The following is a 27,584-nucleotide window of genomic DNA, read 5'->3' as shown; positions in this document are numbered from 1 at the left end:
TCACCACCTCCACGCACCAGCCCTCCGGTGGCAGCCCCCCGCACCAGGCTGTCTCTCCGGCTCATCCTTACAGGGGCTCCCTCCTCTCCAGCGCTGTCGGAGTCTCCCGCCTCTCCAGCGCTGCCAGAGCCTTCCTCCTCTCCAGCGCTGCCAGAGCCTTCCTCCTCTCCAGTGCTGCAGGAGCCCCCCGCCTGTCCGGCGCTGCTGCCGGAGCCCCCCGCCTGTCCGGCGCTGCTGATGGAGCCCCTCAGCCCAGAGGCGCCAGAGCCCCTCAGCCCAGAGGCGCCAGAGCCCCTCAGCCCAGAGCAGCTGCCCCTCTGTCCCGAGCAGCTGCCCCTCAGTCCAGTGGGGTCATTAAGTAGGGTCGCCGTGGCTAGGAGGCCACGGAAGCGGACAACGTGGGGGACTAAGACTATGGTGAAGTGGGGGCCACGTCCAGCACCAGAGCCGCCACCGCGGACAGATGCCCACCCAGACCCTCCCCTATAGGTTCAGGTTTTGCGGCCGGAGTCCGCACCTTGGGGGGGGGGGGGGGGTACTGTCACACCCTGACCATAGTTTGCTTTGTATGTTTCTATGTTTTGGTTGGTCAGGTGTGATCTGAGTGGGCATTCTATGTTGGATGTCTTGTTTGTCTATTTCTATGTCTGGCCTGATATGGTTCTCAATCAGAGGCAGGTGTTAGTCATTGTCTCTGATTAGGAACCATATTTAGGTAGCCTGGGTTTCACTGTGTGTTTGTGGGTGATTGTTCCTGTCTCTGTGTTTTGCACCAGATAGGGCTGTTTTTGGTTTTCCACGTTTATTGTTTTCGTAGTGTTCGTGTTTATCTTTTGTTATTAAACATGAATCAAAGAAACCACGCTGCATTTTGGTCCGCTTCTCCTTCACCTAAAGAAAACCGTTACAGTATGTGACAAATAAAATTCGATTTTGATCTCCGGTGGACCGGTTCGTACTTTTAAAAATTCTCCATTCAGGCTGCAAAGGAGTCGATTTTCTCCTTTAGTTGATATAATGGTGAGAAGGCAGAAACAAACAAACCAAAAATATGCATAATTTCTTTATGAAACATCATTTCCCGCCGCCATGCTAGAGGTGGCTAATGCTACTTCCTTGCATTGCATACAGACCAAGGATAAACAACAGACTCCAGCAAACTGATTGTATGAACACTATCCACCATGACTTTGTGGCTGTGCTATCTAGTCAAAACCCTTTCAAAGCGGCAGTACTGAACGCGTTTACCAGACCCCAGCGGCAAGATCGGTGGGACCATTCTAGCCAATGAGAGGGCAGATACGCGTGTGAACAATAAGCGCAACTCCTTTATTGTGCTTTTTCTCAAAGTTGCCGGGATGTCACGTGTTCTACCTATATCATCAGTAAGTTACACTCGTAAAACCATAAGCGTTACAAAACTTATATTCGATCAAATCATGTAGCAAATAAGCATTTACATTTTTGTTTTGCACGCTAGCAGACACCCATAGGTTATCAGTCGTTGCGCTAACGCTAGTTAGCATTGGCTCGCAAAACTACCACTAACTTTCTTAGTGGTAAAAACAGTTCATCTGAGAAGAGCCAGGGGCTTGCATTCCAAAGACACACCTTATCCCCTCAGCCCTCAAATTAAGTGGACACTTCTGATGATTTATCATGAAGTCTGATGAGTATATACTTGCAAGGGGAGAGAGGAAGGAATGTTTTTTTTAAACGGACCGGCCTTGCCCGGAACTTCGTCACTCCCTCATTGTGTTTTCAGCCACCGGTTGCTTGACATGCGCTACAGTCAATTATGAGTGCATGTCTACTTATATTAACTATATGATTATTAATTTACGTCTACTGTATGATAGCTAGCAAATTAATCATCTTTAGCCTGCCTAGCTGGAACTTCTGAAGAAGGGAAATGTTTTATTTTCTACAATTTTCAAAAGATAACCAAACAAAAACATTATTACTTTTACGAGATGTGTTTGTGCCATAATGTGCAGATTTAATTCATTAGTAGCACAATTTCTAACCACTTTACATTCGTTTTGACTTAAACCTGTTATGTTGACTTATCCATATTCACATTAAGGCTTTACGTTTCGGCTGACTTTTCTTAGCGGATGTACGATCATCGCGAATTGAATTATGGGGCATTTCAAGGCCCCGAAGTGAACATAATTGTACACTCGCAAACTCGATCAAAAACGAGGGCTGATGTGCTTATGTTGCGAACTTCCCTTGTTTTCTAATCGTTTGGGACGATGTCCAAGATGTTGACGGATTCCCCTAAAGGTATTTTTTGAAACGCAGTAAAAGCCAAAAAATCTCCAAGTATCACTTTAACCAAATTCGACACTCTCATTGACGCCACCTGTCGGAGAAGACAGATTTTGGGCCCAGTTATCCCTCTCGCTTCGCCTCTTCCTCTCTGAGCAGACATATTCATTAGGTGACGTCATAGAGCATTTAGAAAAACGTTTTGCAACAGAAAAGAAAGCAGGTGTTTCTTATTGGACATAAGTGACCTATACTGTTCATAGTACCTCCCACAATTTCAGCTCAACACCCGTTGAATATGGCTGGTGTCAGTAAAGCGTCGTAAAAAAAAAACCTAATTAAATCATTACCAGTGTTGTGGAAAATATGTAAAACAAATACTAGTCAGATACCGGAGCTTGTGAATTCAATTAGACTTTTATTACAGAGAACAACAAAAGCCGAGCACCTCCATGGAAGAACTGCCTCCTCATTCTTAGCGCTTGGCTTTTATACAGTTTTACCTTTACATAATGATGTCATCACCTCATTTGCTTTGTTACATAGTTCCATTCTCTTATTGGCTCAGATATTGGCGCATAGATTCTATTGGTGGCATGACATGCCCCTTAGCTAATGTTCCTGTCCAAAGGTCTTTACAAGTTCAGACCTACAATATCAATGTATGCTTAATTTATATGGGTGTCCAGTAGCCTTCACAAGATCAGATATGGCCCAGACCAGTCACGTCTTGTTAGTTTACCTTGCCTCATCTACACAGATTCTGCTTACGCTCTGTTCTTTACATGTCCAATAGTCAATTCCATGTTGATCTAGCTTTGTACACTAACATGGGTTAGCCTTCATTCTGCTTACACATGTCTAATATTTAAGCTTATATTGATTATTCTTTCTACTTCAAAGAGAACAGTGTAGGTTACTGAAAATCATCAGACGACTGGAAAATCTCCAAAACCAGCAGCACAGTTACAGTCACCAACACTCTGGATAATACAAAAACAGCCTAATCAGCTCTGCTGGGGGGAGTAAAATGGTCAGAGTGAGGTGTTCTCCCATTAGGCTACCCCTGGGGCGGCAGGGTTAGTGGTTAGAGCGTTGGACTAGTAACCGGAAGGTTGCAAGTTCAACCCCCCGAGCTGACAAGGTACAAATCTGTCGTTCTGCCCCTGAACAGGCAGTTAACCCACTGTTCCTAGGCAGTCATTTGAAAATAAGAATTTGTTCTTAACTGACTTGCCTAGTTAAATAAAGGTAAAATTAAAAAAACATTTAGTCTGTCTATCCCTAAACTACAGAGCATGTTGTCCTGCTATAGTAGTTCACTAAACTACAGAGCATGTTGTCCTGCTATAGTAGTTCACTAAACTACAGAGCATGTTGTCCTGCTATAGTAGTTCACTAAACTACAGAGCATGTTGTCCTGCTATAGTAGTTCACTAAACTACAGAGCATGTTGTCCTGCTATAGTAGTTCACTAAACTACAGAGGACGTTGTCCTACTATAGTAGTTCACTAAACTACAGAGCATGTTGTCCTGCTATAGTAGTTCACTAAACTACAGAGCATGTTGTCCTGCTATAGTAGTTCACTAAACTACAAAGGATGTTGTCCTGCTATAGTAGTTCACTAAACTACAGAGTGTTTCCAATTCACACCCCAGCCCAGCACTGATGAAAAGGGAAGCTATCTATAATAATACTATATTGTCATAGCCTACAAATAGGACCCAGAGTTTTCCCTGACCATGATATCGGGAAAAATCGATATCATCACAGCCTCAAGCCCATTACCATAACGCAACGTTAACTATTCATGAAAATCGCAAATGAAATGAAATCAATATGCTAGCTCTCAAGCTTAGCCTTTTGTTAACAACACTGTCATCTCAGATTTTCAAAATATGCTTCTCAACCATAGCAAAACAAGCATTTGTGTAACAGTATTGATAGCTAGCGTAGCATTTAGCGTAGAATTTAGCGTTAGCATTCAGCAGGCAACATTTTCACAAAAACCAGAAAAGCATTAAAATAAAATCATTTACCTTTGAAGAACTTCAGATGTTTTCAATGAGGAGACTCTCAGTTAGATAGCAAATGTTCAGTTTTTCCTGAAAGATTATTTGTTTAGGACAAATCGCTCCGTTTTCTGCGTCACGTTTAGCTACGAAAAAAACCTGTATCCAGGATTGTGTAAATCTATCCGCAAGCTCATTAGCATAACGCAACGTTAACTATTCATGAAAATCGCAAATGAAATGAAATAAATCTATTTGCTCTCAAGCTTAGCCTTTTGTTAACAACACTGTCATCTCAGATTTTCAAAATATGCTTCTCAACCATAGCAAAACAAGCATTTGTGTAACAGTATTGATAGCCTAGCATAGGATTATGCCTGGCATTCAGCATGCAACATTTTCACAAAAACCAGAAAAGCATTCAAATAAAATCATTTACCTTTGAAGAACTTCAGATGTTTTCAATGAGGAGACTCTCAGTTAGATAGCAAATGTTCAGTTTTTCCTGAAAGATTATTTGTTTAGGACAAATCGCTCCGTTTTCTGCGTCACGTTTAGCTACGAAAAAAACCTGTATCCAGGATTGTGTAAATCTATCCGCAAGCTCATTAGCATAACGCAACGTTAACTATTCATGAAAATCGCAAATGAAATGAAATAAATCTATTTGCTCTCAAGCTTAGCCTTTTGTTAACAACACTGTCATCTCAGATTTTCAAAATATGCTTCTCAACCATAGCAAAACAAGCATTTGTGTAACAGTATTGATAGCCTAGCATAGGATTATGCCTGGCATTCAGCATGCAACATTTTCACAAAAACCAGAAAAGCATTCAAATAAAATCATTTACCTTTGAAGAACTTCAGATGTTTTCAATGAGGAGACTCTCAGTTAGATAGCAAATGTTCAGTTTTTACAAAAAATATTATTTGTGTTGACAAATCGCTCCGTTTTCTTCATCACGTTTGGGTAAGAAAAAACCCGAAAATTAAGTCTTAAAACGCAAACTTTTTTCCAAATGAATTCCATAATATCGACAGAAACATGGCAAACGATGTTTAGAATCAATCCTCAAGGTGTTTTTCACATATCTATCGATGATAAATCCTTTGTGGCAGTTGACTTTCACTTCTGAAGAAATGGAACGCGCATGGACCTAGAGATTACGCAATAATTTCGACACAAGACACCGGGCGGACACCTGGTAAATGTAGTCTCTTATGGTCAATCTTCCAATGATATGCCTACAAATACGTCACAATGCTGCAGACACCTTGGAGAAACGACAGAAAGGGCAGGCTCATTCCTGGCGCATTCACAGCCATATAAGGAGACATTGGAACACAGCGCCTTCAGAATCTGGGGCATTTCCTGTATGAAACTTCATCTTGGTTTCGCCTGTAGCATTAGTTCTGGGGCACTCACAGATAATATCTTTGCAGTTTTGGAAACGTCAGAGTTTTTCTTTCCAAAGCTGTCAATTCCATGCATAGTCGAGCATCTTTTCGTGACAAAATATCTTGTTTAAAACGGGAACGTTTTTTATCCAAAAATTAAAAGAGCGCCCCCTATCTCGAAGAAGTTAAGAAACAACGTTATTCCGTGTGAATTTCAGCACTTTTGTGTAACGTTTTCCTCATTGGTCCTATTTTAAAAGTCATGTCCTCAAATGGTTTCTGACAACGTTAAGAAAACGTTTAATAAAAAACACAAATTTTTAACGTTCAAGGAATGTTCTAAGAATGTTTTTTTAAAACATACATTCCATTCGCAGCATCAACAGAAAACACTATTTTTGGTTTCCCATTGTTTCTGGGAACAAAGTCGCAAGTTTCCAGACTGGTAAAACATAACGTTTAAAAAAAAAATACGTTATGAGAAAGGAAGTGACACTTTATCCTGTTCTGGAAACATACATTTTTAGGTTGCAGGGAGGTTCTGAGAACATTTTACTATGATTTCCCTTAAAGGTTACCTGGGAGGTTTTAACATTCTGAGATTGGAAATGATTAGGTTATTTTGAAGGTAATTAACATTCTGAGATCATGTTTCAAAAACACCTTTTAATAACACTGCTAGCTTAGTTTGGGTTAAGTATTTTAAACTTGAAGCACAGATAGGACACATTGACATTTATTTGCTTAGGCATTAATCATGCAAACACTTATTTTTTAAATGTGGCACGGCATCATTCTTCTGTTCTCTATCCATGGAATTAGTCCACTGTGCCACCAGGATGGAGCTAGCATGCCAAGTTTTATGTTTTTTTTAAACTCATACAAAGCTGTTCATTTTAGTGTATTCAAACAGACCCCATTTCAAAGGAAACAAGCCCTATTAAGATCAAGTGTGACCAATTAGTGGGCGTGGCGAGAAAAAACACCTGAACACACTTAACAAGATAGAGGATAGAGTTTTGTTGACGCTAAGAATGGAATCTATGTTTTTTTAAATAACATTCTTAGACGTTTTCTTGTAGTTTTTTTTTTAAAGGTCTTCTTAACGTTCTCGTAACAATTTAAGAACATGACTTCAAATAGAACCACGAGGAAACCTGTAGGAAATATTTTTTAAATTTTTATTTTTTTACATTCTCTGATTTCTTAACGTTCTCTGAACTATTTGAAAGCATTCCCAATGTCAAACCAGTTGGAGAATGTTCCTACAACATTACCAAAGTTGAAATTAAATGCAACCGTCTTGGATCCTTTAAGCAGTGTTCTGTTAAAGTAACGAAATACCAGGATTATTATTATGTTTTGTTGTTGTCAAGTTCGTTGCCAAAGTGCTGAGAATGTTCCAAAGCCAAGCAAATATCCTGCACCATTCCCAGAAAGTTGTGGGAAGATTGTATGCAAAATAACCAAAGTACAACCCCACTCTCACCAAACTCTATGGTTCTCAGAACTTTATGTGTTAGCTGGGAGTCACACTTGGACAAGTTCAGGTACATAAGAATGCGAAGCCTAGTCTTTTTAGGATTGAGTGAAATAGAGAGACAAAATATATATATTTTTTATTTATTTATATTAAGGCTTTAGTCTTTGAATAGAGGATTGTGTACATTCCGTTGGCCTCCTGTTGGTTAACTCTCAATGCCTTGTCTTGTTGTAAAGAGACTGAATACAGCAGGATTATTGATTATTGATCGTTTTAATTGACCTGCCAAACTAAACTACCTTTAAGAGCCTCTGTAGAATAACTTCTGTTATTTTTTTGTTAGAAATAAGAAGACGAAACAAGGATATTTTATTTTCAAATTAAGAGTAGGCTATGCATTTGTGAAGGAATAATGACTTTATTTAATGTAAAGACTATTTTTGTTGTTTTTCTTCTGGGTTTTTTTGTGGCAAAATTAAGAAAAGACACTGCATCAAGACCTATTTTGAACATGGACTTATTCTACCATCAAATATGAAGTAAGTGGAAGAGCACTTAAAAAAAAGAAGGAATTATTCCACTGGCATTCTCCGCTTTAGAAGCCCTCCAGGCGCACCCTCTCCAACTTCTGATTCAGAACAACTGGCTTGAAGGAGGGTCGGAAGCTACCGTTCCCAACAGGCCAGTGTCTCGTAATGCGTAAATATCTACGTCAGCCCTGCCGAGCTTCTCCCACATCTGGGCAACCACCCAAGGGGAACAACCCCCTACCCCCCCGGATAGCAACTGGGAACATACATCGCCCGAAGTCAGAGAAAATGCACACTGCTCCACAGTTTCGCCACTGTTGCATGATCCAGAGCAACATTGCGCATGGACGACATTGGTTGAAGCAGACAGCGAGCCTCCCGCCAGGTGCCATTGGTTGGTCCATCCGAAGGGGCGGGATGCCATCTTGAGGACAGAAAAAAAAAAAGTTTTCCCTTTCCAACACTCTCGACCATTATGTCTGAATATGGAGAAGGGACACTTTTTCATTGCAACCACACGTGTAAGATGCAAATCTTTTGACATACATAAACACTGTGAAACTTTGGATTGACATAACTGTGTATATATGCACCAAGGTTCGCCTAAAACCCGGTAGCCCAATTGATATACTTCTGTCACAACGAAAGGCTCGGGTTAGGCGGTAAGATGCGTCCCGGTAACCGCTTGACACCCAGCGCTGGACTCCACGTATTAAAAATAAACCCGGGGGAAAAAACGCTCTCACGAAGGTTATCATACCCATCAGTCTTCGGTACCGGTACCACAGGACCTCGTAACCCAGCTGGAAAAGGGACAGCTCTGAGAGACGATTCATAATTCAATCAAATTCACAGGAATGAAACCAATCGCCTACAGGAATCCATAACCAATATCAACAAGCACATCATAGGGAATAGTGAACTTCAAGGAGGAATCTGCAATGAAGGCCAGAAATGAGCCATCCATGGGGAAGGAGTGCCCCCTTGTGGAAAGAGAGCGACTCACACAACTTTTTACTCCCACTCTGGGGAGATTGATATACCTTTTGAACATCATGGAATTCGGGGTGGGGGAGAGGGAACTGTGAATGCCACTGTGAATACCACTGTGATTTCCACTGTGATTTCCACTGTGAATGCCACTGTGAATACCACTGTGAATACCACTGTGATTTCCACTGTGATTTCCACTGTGAATGCCACTGTGAATGCCACTGTGAATACCACTGTGATTGCCACTGTGAATGCCACTGTGAATGCCACTGTGAATACCACTGTGAATGCCACTGTGAATGCCACTGTGAATACCACTGTGATTGCCACTGTGAATGCCACTGTGAATGCCACTGCGAATACCACTGTGAATGCCACTGTGAATGCCACTGTGAATACCACTGTGAATGCCACTGTGAATGCCACTGTGATTTCCACTGTGAATGCCACTGTGAATGCCACTGTGAATGCCACTGTGAATACCACTGTGAATGCCACTGTGAATGCCACTGTGAATACCACTGTGATTGCCACTGTGAATACCACTGTGAATGCCACTGTGATTTCCACTGTGAATGCCACTGTGAATACCACTGTGAATACCACTGTGAATACCACTGTGAATGCCACTGTGATTTCCACTGTGAATGCCACTGTGATTTCCACTGTGAATGCCACTGTGAATGCCACTGTGATTGCCACTGTGAATACCACTGTGAATGCCACTGTGAATGCCACTGTGATTGCCACTGTGATTTCCACTGTGAATGCCACTGTGAATGCCACTGTGAATACCACTGTGAATGCCACTGTGAATGCCACTGTGAATGCCACTGTGATTTCCACTGTGAATGCCACTGTGAATGCCACTGTGATTTCCACTGTGAATGCCACTGTGAATGCGACTGTGAATACCACTGTGAATGCCACTGTGATTGCCACTGTGAATGCCACTGTGAATGCCACTGTGAATGCGACTGTGAATGCCACTGTGAATGCGACTGTGAATGCCACTGTGAATACCACTGTGAATGCCACTGTGAATGCCACTGTGAATGCCACTGTGAATGTGACTGTGAATGCCACTGTGAATGCCACTGTGATTGCCACTGTGAATGCCACTGTGAATGCCACTGTGAATGCCACTGTGATTTCCACTGTGAATGCCACTGTGAAAGCCACTGTGAATGCCACTGTGATTGCCACTGTGAATACCACTGTGAATACCACTGTGAATACCACTGTGAATATGACTGTGAATGCCACTGTGAATACCACTGTGATTGCATACTTTGTTTCTCATTTTAGTCACAGGTCCTCTATTTTCTATACTAGAGGGACATGAAGTCTGACTCCTTCCTCGACATGTGGATCTGCCCTGAATATGTTGGACACCACTGTTACACCTTCAGCCTTTGTTGATTTCCTGTCAGACTGGTTGTCTCTGAACTCAAGAGGAACACAATGTTCATCAGACTCTCTCCTCACCAGTGGAATGAATCCTCTGACTGGTTGTGAGGTCACAGGAACACAATGTTCAACAGACTCCCTCCTCACCAGTGGAATGAATCCTCTGACTGGTTGTGAGGTCACAGGAACACAATGTTCATCAGACTCTCTCCTCACCAGTGGAATGAATCCTCTGACTGGTTGTGAGGTCACAGGAACACAATGTTCAACAGACTCCCTCCTCACCAGTGGACTGACTACTCAGACTGGTTGTGAGGTCACAGGAAATAGAGTGATCTGTTACGAGGGGACTGCAAGTCTTTATTGACATTTGTTGTATGGGGTTGTGTAACAGGAGAACACAGCTGTTTTGTTAGGCTATCTGATACCGTTGGTTTCTGTTGGCGCAACTGTTTGTGTGTTTTGGACCATATAAAAGGCCTGGGAAAGATGCCACGCTTTCAGGAATTTACATACAGTTATTTAGGAAAACAGCTAACTTCCTGCATGTCTACAAATGTTTCCATAGGCAGAGAAACAGAATGAGTTTTATAGCTAATCTCATGCTAATTCTATTCTACACATTTTGCCATGAGGCAGAGAAACATAATGAGTTTTATAGCTAATCATGCTAATTCTATTCTACACATTTTGCCATGAGGCAGAGAAACATAATGAGTTTTATAGCTAATCTCATGCTAATTCTATTCTACACATTTTGCCATGAGGCAGAGAAACATAATGAGTTTTATAGCTAATTCATATTCTACACATTTTGCCATGAGGCAGAGAAACAGAATGAGTTTTATAGCTAATCTCATGCTAATTCTATTCTACACATTTTGCCATGAAGAGAAACAGAATGAGTTTTATAGCTAATCTCATGCTAATTCTATTCTACACATTTTGCCATGAGGCAGAGAAACAGAATGAGTTTTATAGCTAATCTCATGCTAATTCTATTCTACACATTTTGCCATGAGGCAGAGAAACATAATGAGTTTTATAGCTAATCTCATGCTAATTCTATTCTACACATTTTGCCATGAGGCAGAGAAACAGAATGAGTTTTATAGCTAATCTCATGCTAATTTATTCTAGCCATGAGGCAGAGAAACATTGAGTTTTATAGCCAATCTCATGCTAATTCTATTCTACACATTTTGCCATGAGGCAGAGAAACAGAATGAGTTTTATAGCCAATCTCAAATCTTTTGCCATGAGGCAGAGAAACAGAATGAGTTTTATAGCTAATCTCATGCTAATTCTATTCTACACATTTTGCCATGAGGCAGAGAAACATAATGAGTTTTATAGCTAATCTCATGCTAATTCTATTCTAGCCATGAGGCAGAGAAACATAATGAGTTTTATAGCTAATCTCATGCTAATCTCAGAGAAACAGAATGAGTTTTATAGCTGCTAATTCTATTCTACACATTTTGCCATGAGGCAGAGAAACATAATGAGTTTTATAGCTAATCTCATGCTAATTCTATTCTACACATTTTGCCATGAGGCAGAGAAACAGAATGAGTTTTATAGCTAATCTCATGCTAATTCTATTCTACACATTTTGCCATGAGGCAGAGAAACATAATGAGTTTTATAGCTAATCTCATGCTAATTCTATTCTACACATTTTGCCATGAGGCAGAGAAACAGAATGAGTTTTATAGCCAATCTCATGCTAATTCTATTCTACACATTTTGCCATGAGGCAGAGAAACAGAATAAGTTTTATTGCTAATCGCTGAAGATTGGGGCCCCAGGGCACGTGCCCGGTCTGTAATCTGGCCCTGCTGTTATATCAGGGGTTCCCTGAAGATTGGGGCCCCAGGGCACGTGCCCGGTCTGTAATCTGGCCCTGCTGTTATATCAGGGGTTCCCTGAAGATTGGGGCCCCAGGGCACGTGCCCGGTCTGTAATCTGGCCCTGCTGTTATATCAGGGGTTCCCTGAAGATTGGGGCCCCAGGGCACGTGCCCGGTCTGTAATCTGGCCCTGCTGTTATATCAGGGTTCCCTGAAGATTGGGGCCCCAGGGCACGTGCCCGGTCTGTAATCTGGCCCTGCTGTTATATCAGGGGTTCCCTGAAGATTGGGGCCCCAGGGCACGTGCCCGGTCTGTAATCTGGCCCTGCTGTTATATCAGGGGTTCCCTGAAGATTGGGGCCCCAGGGCACATGCCCGGTCTGTAATCTGGCCCTGCTGTTATATCAGGGGTTCCCTGAAGATTGGGGCCCCAGGGCACGTGCCCGGTCTGTAATCTGGCCCTGCTGTTATATCAGGGGTTCCCTGAAGATTGGGGCCCCAGGGCACGTGCCCGGTCTGTAATCTGGCCCTGCTGTTATATCAGGGGTTCCCTGAAGATTGGGGCCCCAGGGCACGTGCCCGGTCTGTAATCTGGCCCTGCTGTTATATCAGGGGTTCCCTGAAGATTGGGGCCCCAGGGCACGTGCCCGGTCTGTAATCTGGCCCTGCTGTTATATCAGGGGTTCCCTGAAGATTGGGGCCCCAGGGCACGTGCCCGGTCTGTAATCTGGCCCTGCTGTTATATCAGGGGTTCCTGAAGATTGGGGCCCCAGGGCACGTGCCCGGTCTGTAATCTGGCCCTGCTGTTATATCAGGGGTTCCCTGAAGATTGGGGCCCCAGGGCACGTGCCCGGTCTGTAATCTGGCCCTGCTGTTATATCAGGGGTTCCCAAACGTTTTCTGCAAACAACCACAATTTGAAATTAGAAAAAGAAGAGGATCCCACATGGGAAAATGATAATCCCTCATTAACACAGTGTTCATATTCACTACATTGTAGGTGCCTCGGGTTTGCCCTGACACAAATGACATGAAGTGCATTCTAATAGTGTAAAATACCCTTACTGACACTAAAAGGTTGTATTCTATAACCCATTTGAAGAAAAACAAGTTGCTCATTTGTTTGATAAAATTAGTTTCTCAGAGGACCCCACATGGGCTGTTCTCCCTCTAGCCAAAACCCAATCGGAAGGCATATAGCTGTTCTCCCTCTAGCCAAAACCCAATCGGAAGGCATATAGCTGTTCTCCCTCTAGCCAAAACCCAATCACAAGGCATATAGCTGTTCTCCCTCTAGCCAAAACCCAATCACAAGGCATATAGCTGTTCTCCCTCTAGCCAAAACCCAATCGCAAGGCATATAGCTGTTCTCCCTCTAGCCAAAACCCAATCACAAGGCATATAGCTGTTCTCCCTCTAGCCAAAACCCAATCGCAAGGCATATAGCTGTTCTCCCTCTAGCCAAAACCCAATCACAAGGAAGGCATATAGCTGTTCTCCCTCTAGCCAAAACCCACAAGGCATATAGCTGGCATATAGCTGTTCTCCCTCTAGCCAAAACCCAATCACAAGGCATATAGCTGTTCTCCCTCTAGCCAAAACACAATCGCAAGGCATATAGCTGTTCTCCCTATAGCCAAAACCCAATCACAAGGCATATAGCTGTTCTCCCTCTAGCCAAAACCCAATCACAAGGCATATAGCTGTTCTCCCTCTAGCCAAAACACAATCGCAAGGCATATAGCTGTTCTCCCTCTAGCCAAAACACAATCACAAGGCATATAGCTGTTCTCCCTCTAGCCAAAACACAATCGCAAGGCATATAGCTGTTCTCCCTCTAGCCAAAACCCAATCGCAAGGCATATAGCTGTTCTCCCTCTAGCCAAAACCCAATCACAAGGCATATAGCTGTTCTCCCTATAGCCAAAACCCAATCACAAGGCATATAGCTGTTCTCCCTCTAGCCAAAACCCAAGATCATCGTCCGTCATCGTATCCATAGCGATGGAATGAGCTCCTTCTTACAAGAGAACGTAGACGACAGGTTGGAATGAGTGTCTGATTGCCAACATGAGAACCTGTTACACACAAAGACTTGGTGTTAAATACTAATCGAAATCATTTCGTATACTGTATCTGTGCTTGATTGAGCTAGCCTGTTGCAATGAAAACCAATAGAGAAGTGTTAAAAGTTCAAACACCGCAGACGGTATAAGAGAGTGGCCAAACCGGCACGTTGATTTTATCCGTGACTTCCAATAATTACTGAAATGGGGAGTCGGGAGCATGTCCTCTTCTAATTGGCTAACGTTTCCGTGGGCCTGTTCAAATCATCTGAACATTTTGTTTGTGAAAACGGATAGATATTTTGAAGGTTAATAAGGATGCGTCATTTGGTTTCTGTTCTCAACTGATATGTTTGGACGCCCTAAAGCAAACCCTGCAAAGTATTTAAAACCAAGTCTTTTACAACCTCCTAAAGATCAAACTAGGCAGTACATCATGTGAATTAGGGACACAGATCCTCATGTCCTCTGTGTTAGCCAGACCCTTTGCTCTCAGAAAGGTGTTGCGTAAAAGGTAGTGTTGACAGAAAGGTAGTGTTGACTGATTGGTAGTGTTGAATGAGGGGTAGTGTTGAATGAAAGGTAGTATTGACAGAAATGTAGTGTTGACTGAGAGGTAGTGTTGACTGAGGGGTAGTGTTGACAGAAAGGTAGTGTTGACTGAAAGGTAGTGTTGACTGAGAGGTAGTGTTGACTGAGGGGTAGTGTTGACAGAAAGGTAGTGTTGACTGAAAGGTGCTGTTGGGTGAAAGGTAGTGTTGACTGAAAGGTAGTGTTGACAGAAAGGTAGTGTTGACAGAAAGGTAGCGTTGACTGAAAGGTAGTGTTGACTGAAAGGTAGTGTTGACTGACAGGTGCTGTTGGGTGAAAGGTAGTGTTGACTGAGGGGTAGTGTTGACAGAAAGGTAGTGTTGAATGAAAGGTAGTGTTGACTGAAAGGTAGTGTTGACTGACAGGTGCTGTTGGGTGAAAGGTAGTGTTGACTGAAAGGTAGTGTTGACAGATAGGTAGTGTTGACTGAAAGGTGCTGTTGGGTGAAAGGTAGTGTTGACTGAGAGGTAGTGTTGACTGAGAGGTAGTGTTGACTGAGGGGTAGTGTTGACAGAAAGGTAGTGCTGACAGAATGGTAGTGTTGACTGAAAGGTAGTGTTGACAGAGAGGTGCTGTTGACTGAAAGGTAGTGTTGACTGAGAAGTAGTGTTGACTGAAAGGTAGTGTTGACAGAAAGGTAGTGTTGACTGAAAGGTAGTGTTGACTGAAAGGTAGTGTTGACTGAAAGGTGCTGTTGACTGAAAGGTAGTGTTGACTGAAAGGTGCTGTTGACTGAAGGTAGTGTTGACTGAAAGGTAGTGTTGAGTAATAAGACAAGCTTATGGCCAAGGTGTGTCTGGAATGCCTACAGGCTGAGTAAACATTAACCTGGACCAAATACTTATTACGTAAGCAATGACTGCCAAAGCACACACCGACAAGGACACAAACACATGTCTTAGTGCACAATGTATGTCACGTGTACTCCCTCTCTGGCCACTAGGTCATCAGGCTGCTGATTATACTCCCTCTCCGACCTCTAGGTCACCAGGCTGCTGATTATACTCCCTCTAAGGCCTCTAGGTCACCAGGCTGCTGATTATACTCCCTCTCTGGCCTCTAGGTCATCAGTCTGCTGATTATACTCCCTCTCCGACCTCTAGGTCATCAGGCTGCTGATTATACTCCCTCTCCGACCTCTAGGTCACCAGGCTGCTGATTATACTCCCTCTCTGGCCTCTAGGTCATCAGTCTGCTGATTATACTCCCTCTCCGACCTCTAGGTCATCAGGCTGCTGATTATACTCCCTCTCCGACCTCTAGGTCACCAGGCTGCTGATTATACTCCCTCTCTGGCCTCTAGGTCATCAGTCTGCTGATTATACTCCCTCTCCGACCTCTAGGTCATCAGGCTGCTGATTATACTCCCTCTCCGACCTCTAGGTCATCAGTCTGCTGATTATACTCCCTCTCCGGCCTCTAGGTCATCAGGCTGCTGATTATACTCCCTCTCCTGCCTCTAGGTCATCAGGCTGCTGATTATACTCCCTCTCCGACCTCTAGGTCATCAGTCTGCTGATTATACTCCCTCTCCTGCCTCTAGGTCACCAGGCTGCTGATTATACTCCCTCTCTGGCCTCTAGGTCACCAGGCTGCTGATTATACTCCCTCTCCTGCCAATAGGTCATCAGGCTGCTGATTATACTCCCTCTCCTGCCTCTAGGTCATCAGTCTGCTGATTATACTCCCTCTCCGACCTCTAGGTCATCAGTCTGCTGATTATACTCCCTCTCTGGCCTCTAGGTCACCAGGCTGCTGATTATACTCCCTCTCCTGCCTCTAGGTCACCAGGCTGCTGATTATACTCCCTCTCTGGCCTCTAGGTCACCAGGCTGCTGATTATACTCCCTCTCCTGCCTCTAGGTCATCAGTCTGCTGATTATACTCCCTCTCCGGCCTCTAGGTCATCAGGCTGCTGATTATACTCCCTCTCTGGCCTCTAGGTCACCAGGCTGCTGATTATACTCCCTCTCCTGCCTCTAGGTCACCAGGCTGCTGATTATACTCCCTCTCTGGCCTCTAGGTCACCAGGCTGCTGATTATACTCCCTCTCCTGCCTCTAGGTCATCAGTCTGCTGATTATACTCCCTCTCTGGCCTCTAGGTCACCAGGCTGCTGATTATACTCCCTCTCCGACCTCTAGGTCACCAGGCTGCTGATTATACTCCCTCTCCTGCCTCTAGGTCATCAGTCTGCTGATTATACTCCCTCTCCTGCCTCTAGGTCATCAGTCTGCTGATTATACTCCCTCTCCTGCCTCTAGGTCATCAGTCTGCTGATTATACTCCCTCTCCGGCCACTAGGTCATCAGGCTGCTGATTATACTCCCTCTCCTGCCTCTAGGTCATCAGGCTGCTGATTATACTCCCTCTCCTGCCTCTAGGTCATCAGGCTGCTGATTATACTCCCTCTCTGGCCTCTAGGTCGTCAGTCTGCTGATTATACTCCCTCTCCTGCCTCTAGGTCATCAGGCTGCTGATTATACTCCCTCTCCTGCCTCTAGGTCATCAGTCTGCTGATTATACTCCCTCTCCGGCCACTAGGTCACCAGGCTGCTGATTATACTCCCTCTCCTGCCTCTAGGTCACCAGGCTGCTGATTATACTCCCTCTCTGGCCTCTAGGTCACCAGGCTGCTGATTATACTCCCTCTCCTGCCTCTAGGTCATCAGTCTGCTGATTATACTCCCTCTCCAGCCTCTAGGTCATCGGGCTGCTGATTATACTCCCTCTCTGACCTCTAGGTCATCAGGGCTGCTGATTATACTCCCTCTCCGACCTCTAGGTCATCGGGCTGCTGATTTATTCCGCACACCTGTCACCATCGTCTCACTTCACCTGCGCCTCATGACCCTCATGAGTGAAATACCAAGAGTGTGCCAAGCTGTCATCAAGGCAAAGTGTGGCTACTTTTAAGAATCTCAAACATAAACAATATATTTAGATTTGTTTAACACTTTTTTTTTCTGGTTACTACATGATTCCATGTGTGTTATTTCATAGTTTTGATGTTTTCACTATTATTCTACAATGTTGAAAATAGTAAAAAATAAAGAAAAACCTTTGAATGAGTGGGGGTGTCCATTCATGGTAAACGCTGCATTTCTATCTCAGAATCTGTAACGCTTCAGATTTACAGACTGAATAGAGCCCCACATCTTCAGCTTTACAGACTGAATAGAGCCCTAAGTCTTCAGCTTTACAGACTGAATAGAGCCCTAAGTCTTCAGATTTACAGACTGAATAGAGCCCCACATCTTCAGCTTTACAGACTGAATAGAGCCCTAAGTCTTCAGCTTTACAGACTGAATAGAGCCCTAAGTCTTCAGCTTTACAGACGGAATAGAGCCCTAGGTCTTCAGCTTTACAGACTGAATAGAGCCCCAAGTCTTCAGCTTTACAGACTGAATAGAGCCCTAAGTCTTCAGCTTTACAGACTGAATAGAACCCTAAGTCTTCAGCTTTACAGACTGAATAGAGCCCTAAGTCTTCAGCTTTACAGACTGAATAGAGACCCAAGTCTTGAGCTTTACAGACTGAAAAGAGCCCCAAGTCTTCTCAACTTGCCTACCTGGTTAAATAAAGGTGAAATAAATAAATAAAAAGAAGACCAGGGATTCATCAGGACCACCAATGAGAACACATGAACTCTGGGGTACCATTACTCCTTGCAATTCATGCAACAGAACTTCATGAATGTTTTATATTTTTTATTATACCATTATTTAAGTCGGTTAAGAACAAATTCTTATTTACAAAGACAGCCTACCGGAGAACAGTGGGTTAACGGTCTTGTTCAGGGGCCAGAACGACAGATTTTCTTTTACCTTGTCAGCTCGGGGATTCGAACTTGCAACCTTTCGGTTACTGGCCCAATAACCACTAGGCTACCTGCTGCCAAATATCTGTCCTCTAAAATATGATATTATATCAACTGAACATACAACATATGGCACTACACAAAACAAGTCTATGCAACATAAATGAGTAATCTACATACTTTATCTACAAAATAATACAAGGTCATTATTTTCTTTAGGAATGTAGTGAAGTCAAATTAAAAGTTGGCAAACATATAAATAGTAAAGTAAAGTACAGATACCTCCAAAAACGACTAAAGTATTTTTACTTAAGTACTTTATACCACTGGGTGGCAGTACAGGTGGCGATTCAGGTGAGGCTGTCAACTCCTTTGGGCCACTGTGTGGCAGTTCAGGTGGCGATTCAGGTGAGGCTGTCAACTCCTTTGGGCCACTGTGTGGCAGTACAGGTGGCGATTCAGGTGAGGCTGTCAACTCCTTTGGGCCACTGTGTGAATTTATACAGGTGTGTCAGAATCCGTTGAGTCTGTGCCACACAGCCACCATCTTCTCAGGGTGAGAAATGCTGTCCGCCCACTGCTCCGCTGCTTCCTGTGTTGGGCTGTCGAAGCCAAGGTGAACCTGAAGAAGCAGTTATGAAAGTTATGGAACTGGCCTGATCTTAGAACTCAATTTAAGACCTGTTGGCCTGGGCATCAGTCTGCCTAGCTGGTATTTAAGACCTGTTGGCCTGGGCATCAGTCAGCCTATTTGGTATTTAAGACCTGTTGGCCTGGGCATCAGTCTGCCTAGCTGGTATTTAAGACCTGTTGGCCTGGGCATCAGTCTGCCTAGCTGGTATTTAAGACCTGTTGGCCTGGGCATCAGTCAGCCTAGCTGGTATTTAAGACCTGTTGGCCTGGGCATCAGTCTGCCTAGCTGGTATTTAAGACCTGTTGGCCTGGGCATCAGTCTGCCTAGCTGGTATTTAAGACCTGTTGGCATGGGCATCAGTCAGCCTAGTTGGTATTTAAAACCTGCTGGCCTGGGCATCAGTCAGCCTAGCTGGTATTTAAGACCTGTTGGCCTGGGCATCAGTCAGCCTAGTTGGTATTTAAGACCTGTTGGCCTCGGCATCAGTCAGCCTAGCTGGTATTTAAGACCTGTTGGCCTGGGCATCAGTCTGCATAGCTGGTATTTAAGACCTGTTGGCCTGGGCATCAGTCTGCCTAGTTGGTATTTAAGACCTGCTGGCCTGGGCATCAGTCTGCCTAGCTGGTATTTAAGACCTGTTGGCCTGGGCATCAGTCTGCCTAGCTGGTATTTAAGACCTGTTGGCCTGGGCATCAGTCAGCCTAGCTGGTATTTAAGACCTGCTGGCCTGGGCATCAGTCAGCCTAGCTGGTATTTAAGACCTGCTGGCCTGGGCATCAGTCAGCCTAGCTGGTATTTAAGACCTGTTGGCCTGGGCATCAGTCAGCCTAGCTGGTATTTAAGACGTGTTGGCCTGGGCATCAGTCAGCCTAGTTGGTATTTAAAACCTGCTGGCCTGGGCATCAGTCAGCCTAGCTGGTATTTAAGACCTGTTGGCCTGGGCATCAGTCTGCCTAGCTGGTATTTAAGACCTGTTGGCCTGGGCATCAGTCAGCCTAGTTGGTATTTAAAACCTGCTGGCCTGGGCATCAGTCAGCCTAGCTGGTATTTAAGACCTGTTGGCCTGGGCATCAGTCTGCCTAGCTGGTATTTAAGACCTGTTGGCCTGGGCATCAGTCAGCCTAGCTGGTATTTAAGACCTGTTGGCCTGGCAATCAGTCTGCCTAGCTGGTATTTAAGACCTGTTGGCCTGGGCATCAGTCAGCCTAGCTGGTATTTAAGACCTGTTGGCCTGGGCATCAGTCAGCCTAGTTGGTATTTAAAACCTGCTGGCCTGGGCATCAGTCAGCCTAGCTGGTATTTAAGACCTGTTGGCCTGGGCATCAGTCTGCCTAGCTGGTATTTAAGACCTGTTGGCCTGGGCATCAGTCTGCCGAGCTGGTATTTAAGACCTGTTGGCCTGGGCATCAGTCTGCCTAGCTGGTATTTAAGACCTGTTGGCCTGGGCATCAGTCTGCCTAGCTGGTATTTAAGACCTGCTGGCCTGGGCATCAGTCAGCCTAGCTGGTATTTAAGACCTGTTGGCCTGGGCATCAGTCAGCCTAGCTGGTATTTAAGACCTGTTGGCCTGGCAATCAGTCTGCCTAGCTGGTATTTAAGACCTGTTGGCCTGGGCATCAGTCAGCCTAGCTGGTATTTAAGACCTGCTGGCCTGGGCATCAGTCAGCCTAGCTGGTATTTAAGACGTGTTGGCCTGGGCATCAGTCAGCCTAGCTGGTATTTAAGACCTGTTGGCCTGGGCATCAGTCTGCCTAGCTGGTATTTAAGACCTGTTGGCCTGGGCATCAGTCTGCCTAGCTGGTATTTAAGACCTGTTGGCCTGGGCATCAGTCAGCCTAGTTGGTATTTAAAACCTGCTGGCCTGGGCATCAGTCAGCCTAGCTGGTATTTAAGACCTGTTGGCCTGGGCATCAGTCTGCCTAGCTGGTATTTAAGACCTGTTGGCCTGGGCATCAGTCAGCCTAGTTGGTATTTAAGAACTGTTGGCCTCGGCATCAGTCAGCCTAGCTGGTATTTAAGACCTGTTGGCCTGGGCATCAGTCTGCATAGCTGGTATTTAAGACCTGTTGGCCTGGGCATCAGTCTGCCTAGTTGGTATTTAAGACCTGCTGGCCTGGGCATCAGTCTGCCTAGCTGGTATTTAAGACCTGTTGGCCTGGGCATCAGTCTGCCTAGCTGGTATTTAAGACCTGTTGGCCTGGGCATCAGTCAGCCTAGCTGGTATTTAAGACCTGCTGGCCTGGGCATCAGTCAGCCTAGCTGGTATTTAAGACCTGCTGGCCTGGGCATCAGTCAGCCTAGCTGGTATTTAAGACCTGTTGGCCTGGGCATCAGTCAGCCTAGCTGGTATTTAAGACGTGTTGGCCTGGGCATCAGTCAGCCTAGTTGGTATTTAAAACCTGCTGGCCTGGGCATCAGTCAGCCTAGCTGGTATTTAAGACCTGTTGGCCTGGGCATCAGTCTGCCTAGCTGGTATTTAAGACCTGTTGGCCTGGGCATCAGTCAGCCTAGCTGGTATTTAAGACCTGTTGGCCTGGCAATCAGTCTGCCTAGCTGGTATTTAAGACCTGTTGGCCTGGGCATCAGTCAGCCTAGCTGGTATTTAAGACCTGCTGGCCTGGGCATCAGTCAGCCTAGTTGGTATTTAAAACCTGCTGGCCTGGGCATCAGTCAGCCTAGCTGGTATTTAAGACCTGTTGGCCTGGGCATCAGTCTGCCTAGCTGGTATTTAAGACCTGTTGGCCTGGGCATCAGTCTGCCGAGCTGGTATTTAAGACCTGTTGGCCTGGGCATCAGTCTGCCTAGCTGGTATTTAAGACCTGTTGGCCTGGGCATCAGTCTGCCTAGCTGGTATTTAAGACCTGCTGGCCTGGGCATCAGTCAGCCTAGCTGGTATTTAAGACCTGTTGGCCTGGGCATCAGTCAGCCTAGCTGGTATTTAAGACCTGTTGGCCTGGCAATCAGTCTGCCTAGCTGGTATTTAAGACCTGTTGGCCTGGGCATCAGTCAGCCTAGCTGGTATTTAAGACGTGTTGGCCTGGGCATCAGTCAGCCTAGCTGGTATTTAAGACCTGTTGGCCTGGGCATCAGTCAGCCTATCTGGTATTTAAGACCTGTTGGCCTGGCAATCAGTCTGCCTAGCTGGTATTTAAGACCTGTTGGCCTGGGCATCAGTCAGCCTAGCTGGTATTTAAGACGTGTTGGCCTGGGCATCAGTCAGCCTAGCTGGTATTTAAGACCTGTTGGCCTGGGCATCAGTCAGCCTAGCTGGTATTTAAGATGTGTTGGCCTGGGCATCAGTCAGCCTAGCTGGTATTTAAGACCTGCTGGCCTGGGCATCAGTCTGCCTAGCTGGTATTTAAGACCTGTTGGCCTGGGCATCAGTCAGCCTAGCTGGTATTTAAGACGTGTTGGCCTGGGCATCAGTCAGCCTAGTTGGTATTTAAAACCTGCTGGCCTGGGCATCAGTCAGCCTAGCTGGTATTTAAGACCTGTTGGCCTGGGCATCAGTCTGCCTAGCTGGTATTTAAGACCTGTTGGCCTGGGCATCAGTCAGCCTAGCTGGTATTTAAGACCTGTTGGCCTGGGCATCAGTCAGCCTAGCTGGTATTTAAGACCTGTTGGCCTGGGCATCAGTCAGCCTAGCTGGTATTTAAGACCTGTTGGCCTGGGCATCAGTCAGCCTAGCTGGTATTTAAGACGTGTTGGCCTGGGCATCAGTCAGCCTAGTTGGTATTTAAAACCTGCTGGCCTGGGCATCAGTCAGCCTAGCTGGTATTTAAGACCTGTTGGCCTGGGCATCAGTCAGCCTAGCTGGTATTTAAGACCTGCTGGCCTGTGCATCAGTCAGCCTAGCTGGTATTTAAGACCTGTTGGCCTGGGCATCAGTCAGCCTAGTTGGTATTTAAGACCTGTTTGGCCTGGGCATCAGTCAGCCTAGCTGGTATTTAAGACCTGTTGGCCTGGGCATCAGTCAGCCTAGCTGGTATTTAAGACCTGCTGGCCTGGGCATCAGTCAGCCTAGCTGGTATTTAAGACCTGTTGGCCTGGGCATCAGTCTGCCTAGCTGGTATTTAAGACCTGTTGGCCTGGGCATCAGTCAGCCTAGTTGGTATTTAAGACCTGTTTGGCCTGGGCATCAGTCAGCCTAGCTGGTATTTAAGACCTGTTTGGCCTGGGCATCAGTCAGCCTAGCTGGTATTTAAGACTTGCTGGCCTGGGCATCAGTCAGCCTAGTTGGTATTTAAGACCTGCTGGCCTGGGCATCAGTCAGCCTAGCTGGTATTTAAGACTTGCTGGCCTGGGCATCAGTCAGCCTAGCTGGTATTTAAGACCTGTTGGCCTGGGCATCAGTCAGCCTAGCTGGTATTTAAGACCTGCTGGCCTGGGCATCAGTCAGCCTAGTTGGTATTTAAGACCTGCTGGCCTGGGCATCAGTCAGCCTAGCTGGTATTTAAGACCTGCTGGCCTGGGCATCAGTCAGCCTAGCTGGTATTTAAGACCTGTTGGCCTGGGCATCAGTCAGCCTAGCTGGTATTTAAGACTTGCTGGCCTGTGCATCAGTCAGCCTAGCTGGTATTTAAGACCTGCTGGCCTGGGCATCAGTCAGCCTAGCTGGTATTTAAGACCTGTTGGCCTGGCAATCAGTCTGCCTAGCTGGTATTTAAGACCTGTTGGCCTGGGCATCAGTCAGCCTAGCTGGTATTTAAGACCTGCTGGCCTGGGCATCAGTCAGCCTAGCTGGTATTTAAGACGTGTTGGCCTGGGCATCAGTCAGCCTAGCTGGTATTTAAGACCTGCTGGCCTGGGCATCAGTCTGCCTAGCTGGTATTTAAGACCTGTTGGCCTGGGCATCAGTCAGCCTAGCTGGTATTTAAGACGTGTTGGCCTGGGCATCAGTCAGCCTAGTTGGTATTTAAAACCTGTTGGCCTGGGCATCAGTCAGCCTAGCTGGTATTTAAGACCTGTTGGCCTGGGCATCAGTCAGCCTAGCTGGTATTTAAGACCTGTTGGCCTGGGCATCAGTCAGCATAGCTGGTATTTAAGACGTGTTGGCCTGGGCATCAGTCAGCCTAGTTGGTATTTAAAACCTGCTGGCCTGGGCATCAGTCAGCCTAGCTGGTATTTAAGACCTGTTGGCCTGGGCATCAGTCAGCCTAGCTGGTATTTAAGACCTGCTGGCCTGTGCATCAGTCAGCCTAGCTGGTATTTAAGACCTGTTGGCCTGGGCATCAGTCAGCCTAGTTGGTATTTAAGACCTGTTTGGCCTGGGCATCAGTCAGCCTAGCTGGTATTTAAGACCTGTTGGCCTGGGCATCAGTCAGCCTAGCTGGACCTGCTGGCCTGGGCATTTAAGACCTGTTGGCCTGGGCATCAGTCTGCCTAGCTGGTATTTAAGACCTGTTGGCCTGGGCATCAGTCAGCCTAGTTGGTATTTAAGACCTGTTGGCCTGGGCATCAGTCTGCCTAGTTGGTATTTAAGACCTGTTGGCCTGGGCATCAGTCAGCCTAGCTGGTATTTAAGACCTGTTGGCCTGGGCATCAGTCTGCCTAGCTGGTATTTAAGACCTGCTGGCCTGGGCATCAGTCAGCCTAGCTGGTATTTAAGACTTGCTGGCCTGGGCATCAGTCAGCCTAGCTGGTATTTAAGACCTGTTGGCCTGGGCATCAGTCAGCCTAGCTGGTATTTAAGACCTGTTGGCCTGGGCATCAGTCAGCCTAGTTGGTATTTAAGACCTGCTGGCCTGGGCATCAGTCAGCCTAGCTGGTATTTAAGACCTGTTGGCCTGGGCATCAGTCAGCCTAGCTGGTATTTAAGACCTGTTGGCCTGGGCATCAGTCAGCCTAGCTGGTATTTAAGACCTGTTGGCCTGGGCATCAGTCAGCCTAGCTGGTATTTAAGACCCTGGGCATCAGTCAGCCTAGTTGGTATTTAAAACCTGCTGGCCTGGGCATCAGTCAGCCTAGCTGGTATTTAAGACCTGTTGGCCTGGGCATCAGTCAGCCTAGCTGGTATTTAAGACCTGCTGGCCTGTGCATCAGTCAGCCTAGCTGGTATTTAAGACCTGTTGGCCTGGGCATCAGTCAGCCTAGTTGGTATTTAAGACCTGTTTGGCCTGGGCATCAGTCAGCCTAGCTGGTATTTAAGACCTGTTGGCCTGGGCATCAGTCAGCCTAGCTGGTATTTAAGACCTGCTGGCCTGGGCATCAGTCAGCCTAGCTGGTATTTAAGACCTGTTGGCCTGGGCATCAGTCTGCCTAGCTGGTATTTAAGACCTGTTGGCCTGGGCATCAGTCAGCCTAGTTGGTATTTAAGACCTGCTGGCCTGGGCATCAGTCAGCCTAGTTGGTATTTAAGACCTGTTGGCCTGGGCATCAGTCTGCCTAGTTGGTATTTAAGACCTGTTGGCCTGGGCATCAGTCAGCCTAGCTGGTATTTAAGACCTGTTGGCCTGGGCATCAGTCAGCCTAGCTGGTATTTAAGACCTGTTGGCCTGGGCATCAGTCAGCCTAGCTGGTATTTAAGACCTGCTGGCCTGGGCATCAGTCAGCCTAGTTGGTATTTAAGACCTGCTGGCCTGGGCATCAGTCAGCCTAGCTGGTATTTAAGACCTGTTGGCCTGGGCATCAGTCAGCCTAGCTGGTATTTAAGGCCTGCTGGCCTGGGCATCAGTCAGCCTAGTTGGTATTTAAGACCTGTTGGCCTGGGCATCAGTCTGCCTAGCTGGTATTTAAGACCTGCTGGCCTGGGCATCAGTCAGCCTAGTTGGTATTTAAGACCTGTTGGCCTGGGCATCAGTTAGTTCTTGAGAGAGTAACCTTCTGTTGGCTCTCGCTGTTTATTAAGTACTGAAACAAAGCCTTTCATGTGTGTTTTTCCCTGTTTCCTTTAGATCAGGTTTCTATTGACTCTCTATCCTTAATTACTGTGTGGTTTTCTGTTGCCTTTAGATCAGGTTTCTATTGACTCTCTATCCTTAATTACTGTGTGGTTTTCTGTTGCCTTTAGATCAGGTTTCTATTGACTCTCTATCCTTAATTACTGTGTGGTTTTCTGTTGCCTTTAGATCAGGTTTCTATTGACTCTATCCTTAATTACTGTGTGGTTTTCTGTTGCCTTTAGATCAGGTTTCTATTGACTCTCTATCCTTAATTAGTGTGTGTTTTTCTGTTTCCTTAAGATCAGGTTTCTATTGTTGTGGGATTTTCTTTTTGCCTTCCCTTCCCCTGGCCACATTTAGTGGGAATTCATTCTGGGAATGTTTTAGGGCACATGTCCTAGTTGCTTGTCAACTATCAGTGGAGACCCACATGGGTGCCTTTCAGTACTCTTTTCTGTTTTGTCTGTTAGTTCCCTTTGTTGTGAGCGACATTTTGAGTTTGTCTTGTGGGAACGTAACAGATGAAACTGCGTGTCAAATCCACAACGGCTCCCGGCATTATTGGCTGCCCGCAGTCGCATTGAGAGAAATCCTTATGTAGCCTTGTAATCTACACCTTGAGTAGGCTGATATAAATGATGAAATAGTCATTTATAATTTTTTTGTTTCAATGATTTTTCAATCTGAATATCATTAATTCTACGGAGCCTACACTTTCTCGTTCTAAACTTCTATCTCAAGTGAGGAGGGTGTGGCTTCATGACAATGTGAGGAGGGTGTGGCTTCATGACAATGTGAGGAGGGTGTGGCTTCATGACAATGTGAGGAGGGTGTGGCTTCATGACAATGTGAGGAGGGTGTGGCTTCATGACAATGTGAGGAGGGTGTGGCTTCATGACAATGTGAGGAGGGTGTGGCTTCATGACAATGTGAGGAGGGTGTGGCTTCATGACAATGTGAGGAGGGTGTGGCTTCATGACAATGTGAGGAGGGTGTGGCTTCATGACAATGTGAGGAGGGTGTGGCTTCATGACAATGTGAGGAGGGTGTGGCTTCATGACAATGTGAGGAGGGTGTGGCTTCATGACAATGTGAGGAGGGGGTGGCTTCATGACAATGTGAGGAGGGTGTGGCTTCATGACAATGTGAGGAGGGTGTGGCTTCATGACAATGTGAGGAGGGTGTGGCTTCATGACAATGTGAGGAGGGTGTGGCTTCATGACAATGTGAGGAGGGTGTGGCTTCATGACAATGTGAGGAGGGTGTGGCTTCATGACAATGATCACCGGAGCAACTGCTCACTGATTTTCCACACCGACACAGTTCCACACCGACACAGTTCCACACCGACACAGTTCCACACCGACACAGTTCCACCTCCGACACAGTTCCACACCGACACAGTTCCACCTCCGACACAGTTCCACCTCCGACACAGTTCCACCTCCGACACAGTTCCACACCGACACAGTTCCACCTCCAACACAGTTCCACCTCCAACACAGTTCCACCTCCGACACAGTTCCACCTCCGACACAGTTCCACCTCCGACACAGTTCCACACCGACACAGTTCCACCTCCAACACAGTTCCACCTCCAACACAGTTCCACCACCGACACAGTTCCACACCGACACAG

At 45.8% G+C, this 27,584-nt stretch overlaps 1 protein-coding gene across 1 annotated transcript in view; it reads right to left on the bottom strand.

The window, feature by feature from the left end:
- Positions 1 to 18,305: 18,305 nt before the first annotated feature.
- The window catches only part of LOC115129402 (tandem C2 domains nuclear protein), a 37,717-nt gene continuing 28,438 nt past the window's right edge, over positions 18,306 to 27,584 (bottom strand). The window contains exon 12 of the mRNA XM_029659701.2: positions 18,306 to 19,052. Coding sequence (XP_029515561.1) covers positions 18,942 to 19,052 — 111 coding nt within the window. The 3' untranslated portion in view covers positions 18,306 to 18,941. The remainder of the gene's footprint in view (positions 19,053 to 27,584) is intronic.

The sequence above is a fragment of the Oncorhynchus nerka genome, linkage group LG18 (assembly GCF_034236695.1).
Source record: "Oncorhynchus nerka isolate Pitt River linkage group LG18, Oner_Uvic_2.0, whole genome shotgun sequence".
Taxonomy (NCBI): domain Eukaryota; kingdom Metazoa; phylum Chordata; class Actinopteri; order Salmoniformes; family Salmonidae; genus Oncorhynchus; species Oncorhynchus nerka.
This window is presented reverse-complemented; position numbering and strand designations above follow the sequence as displayed.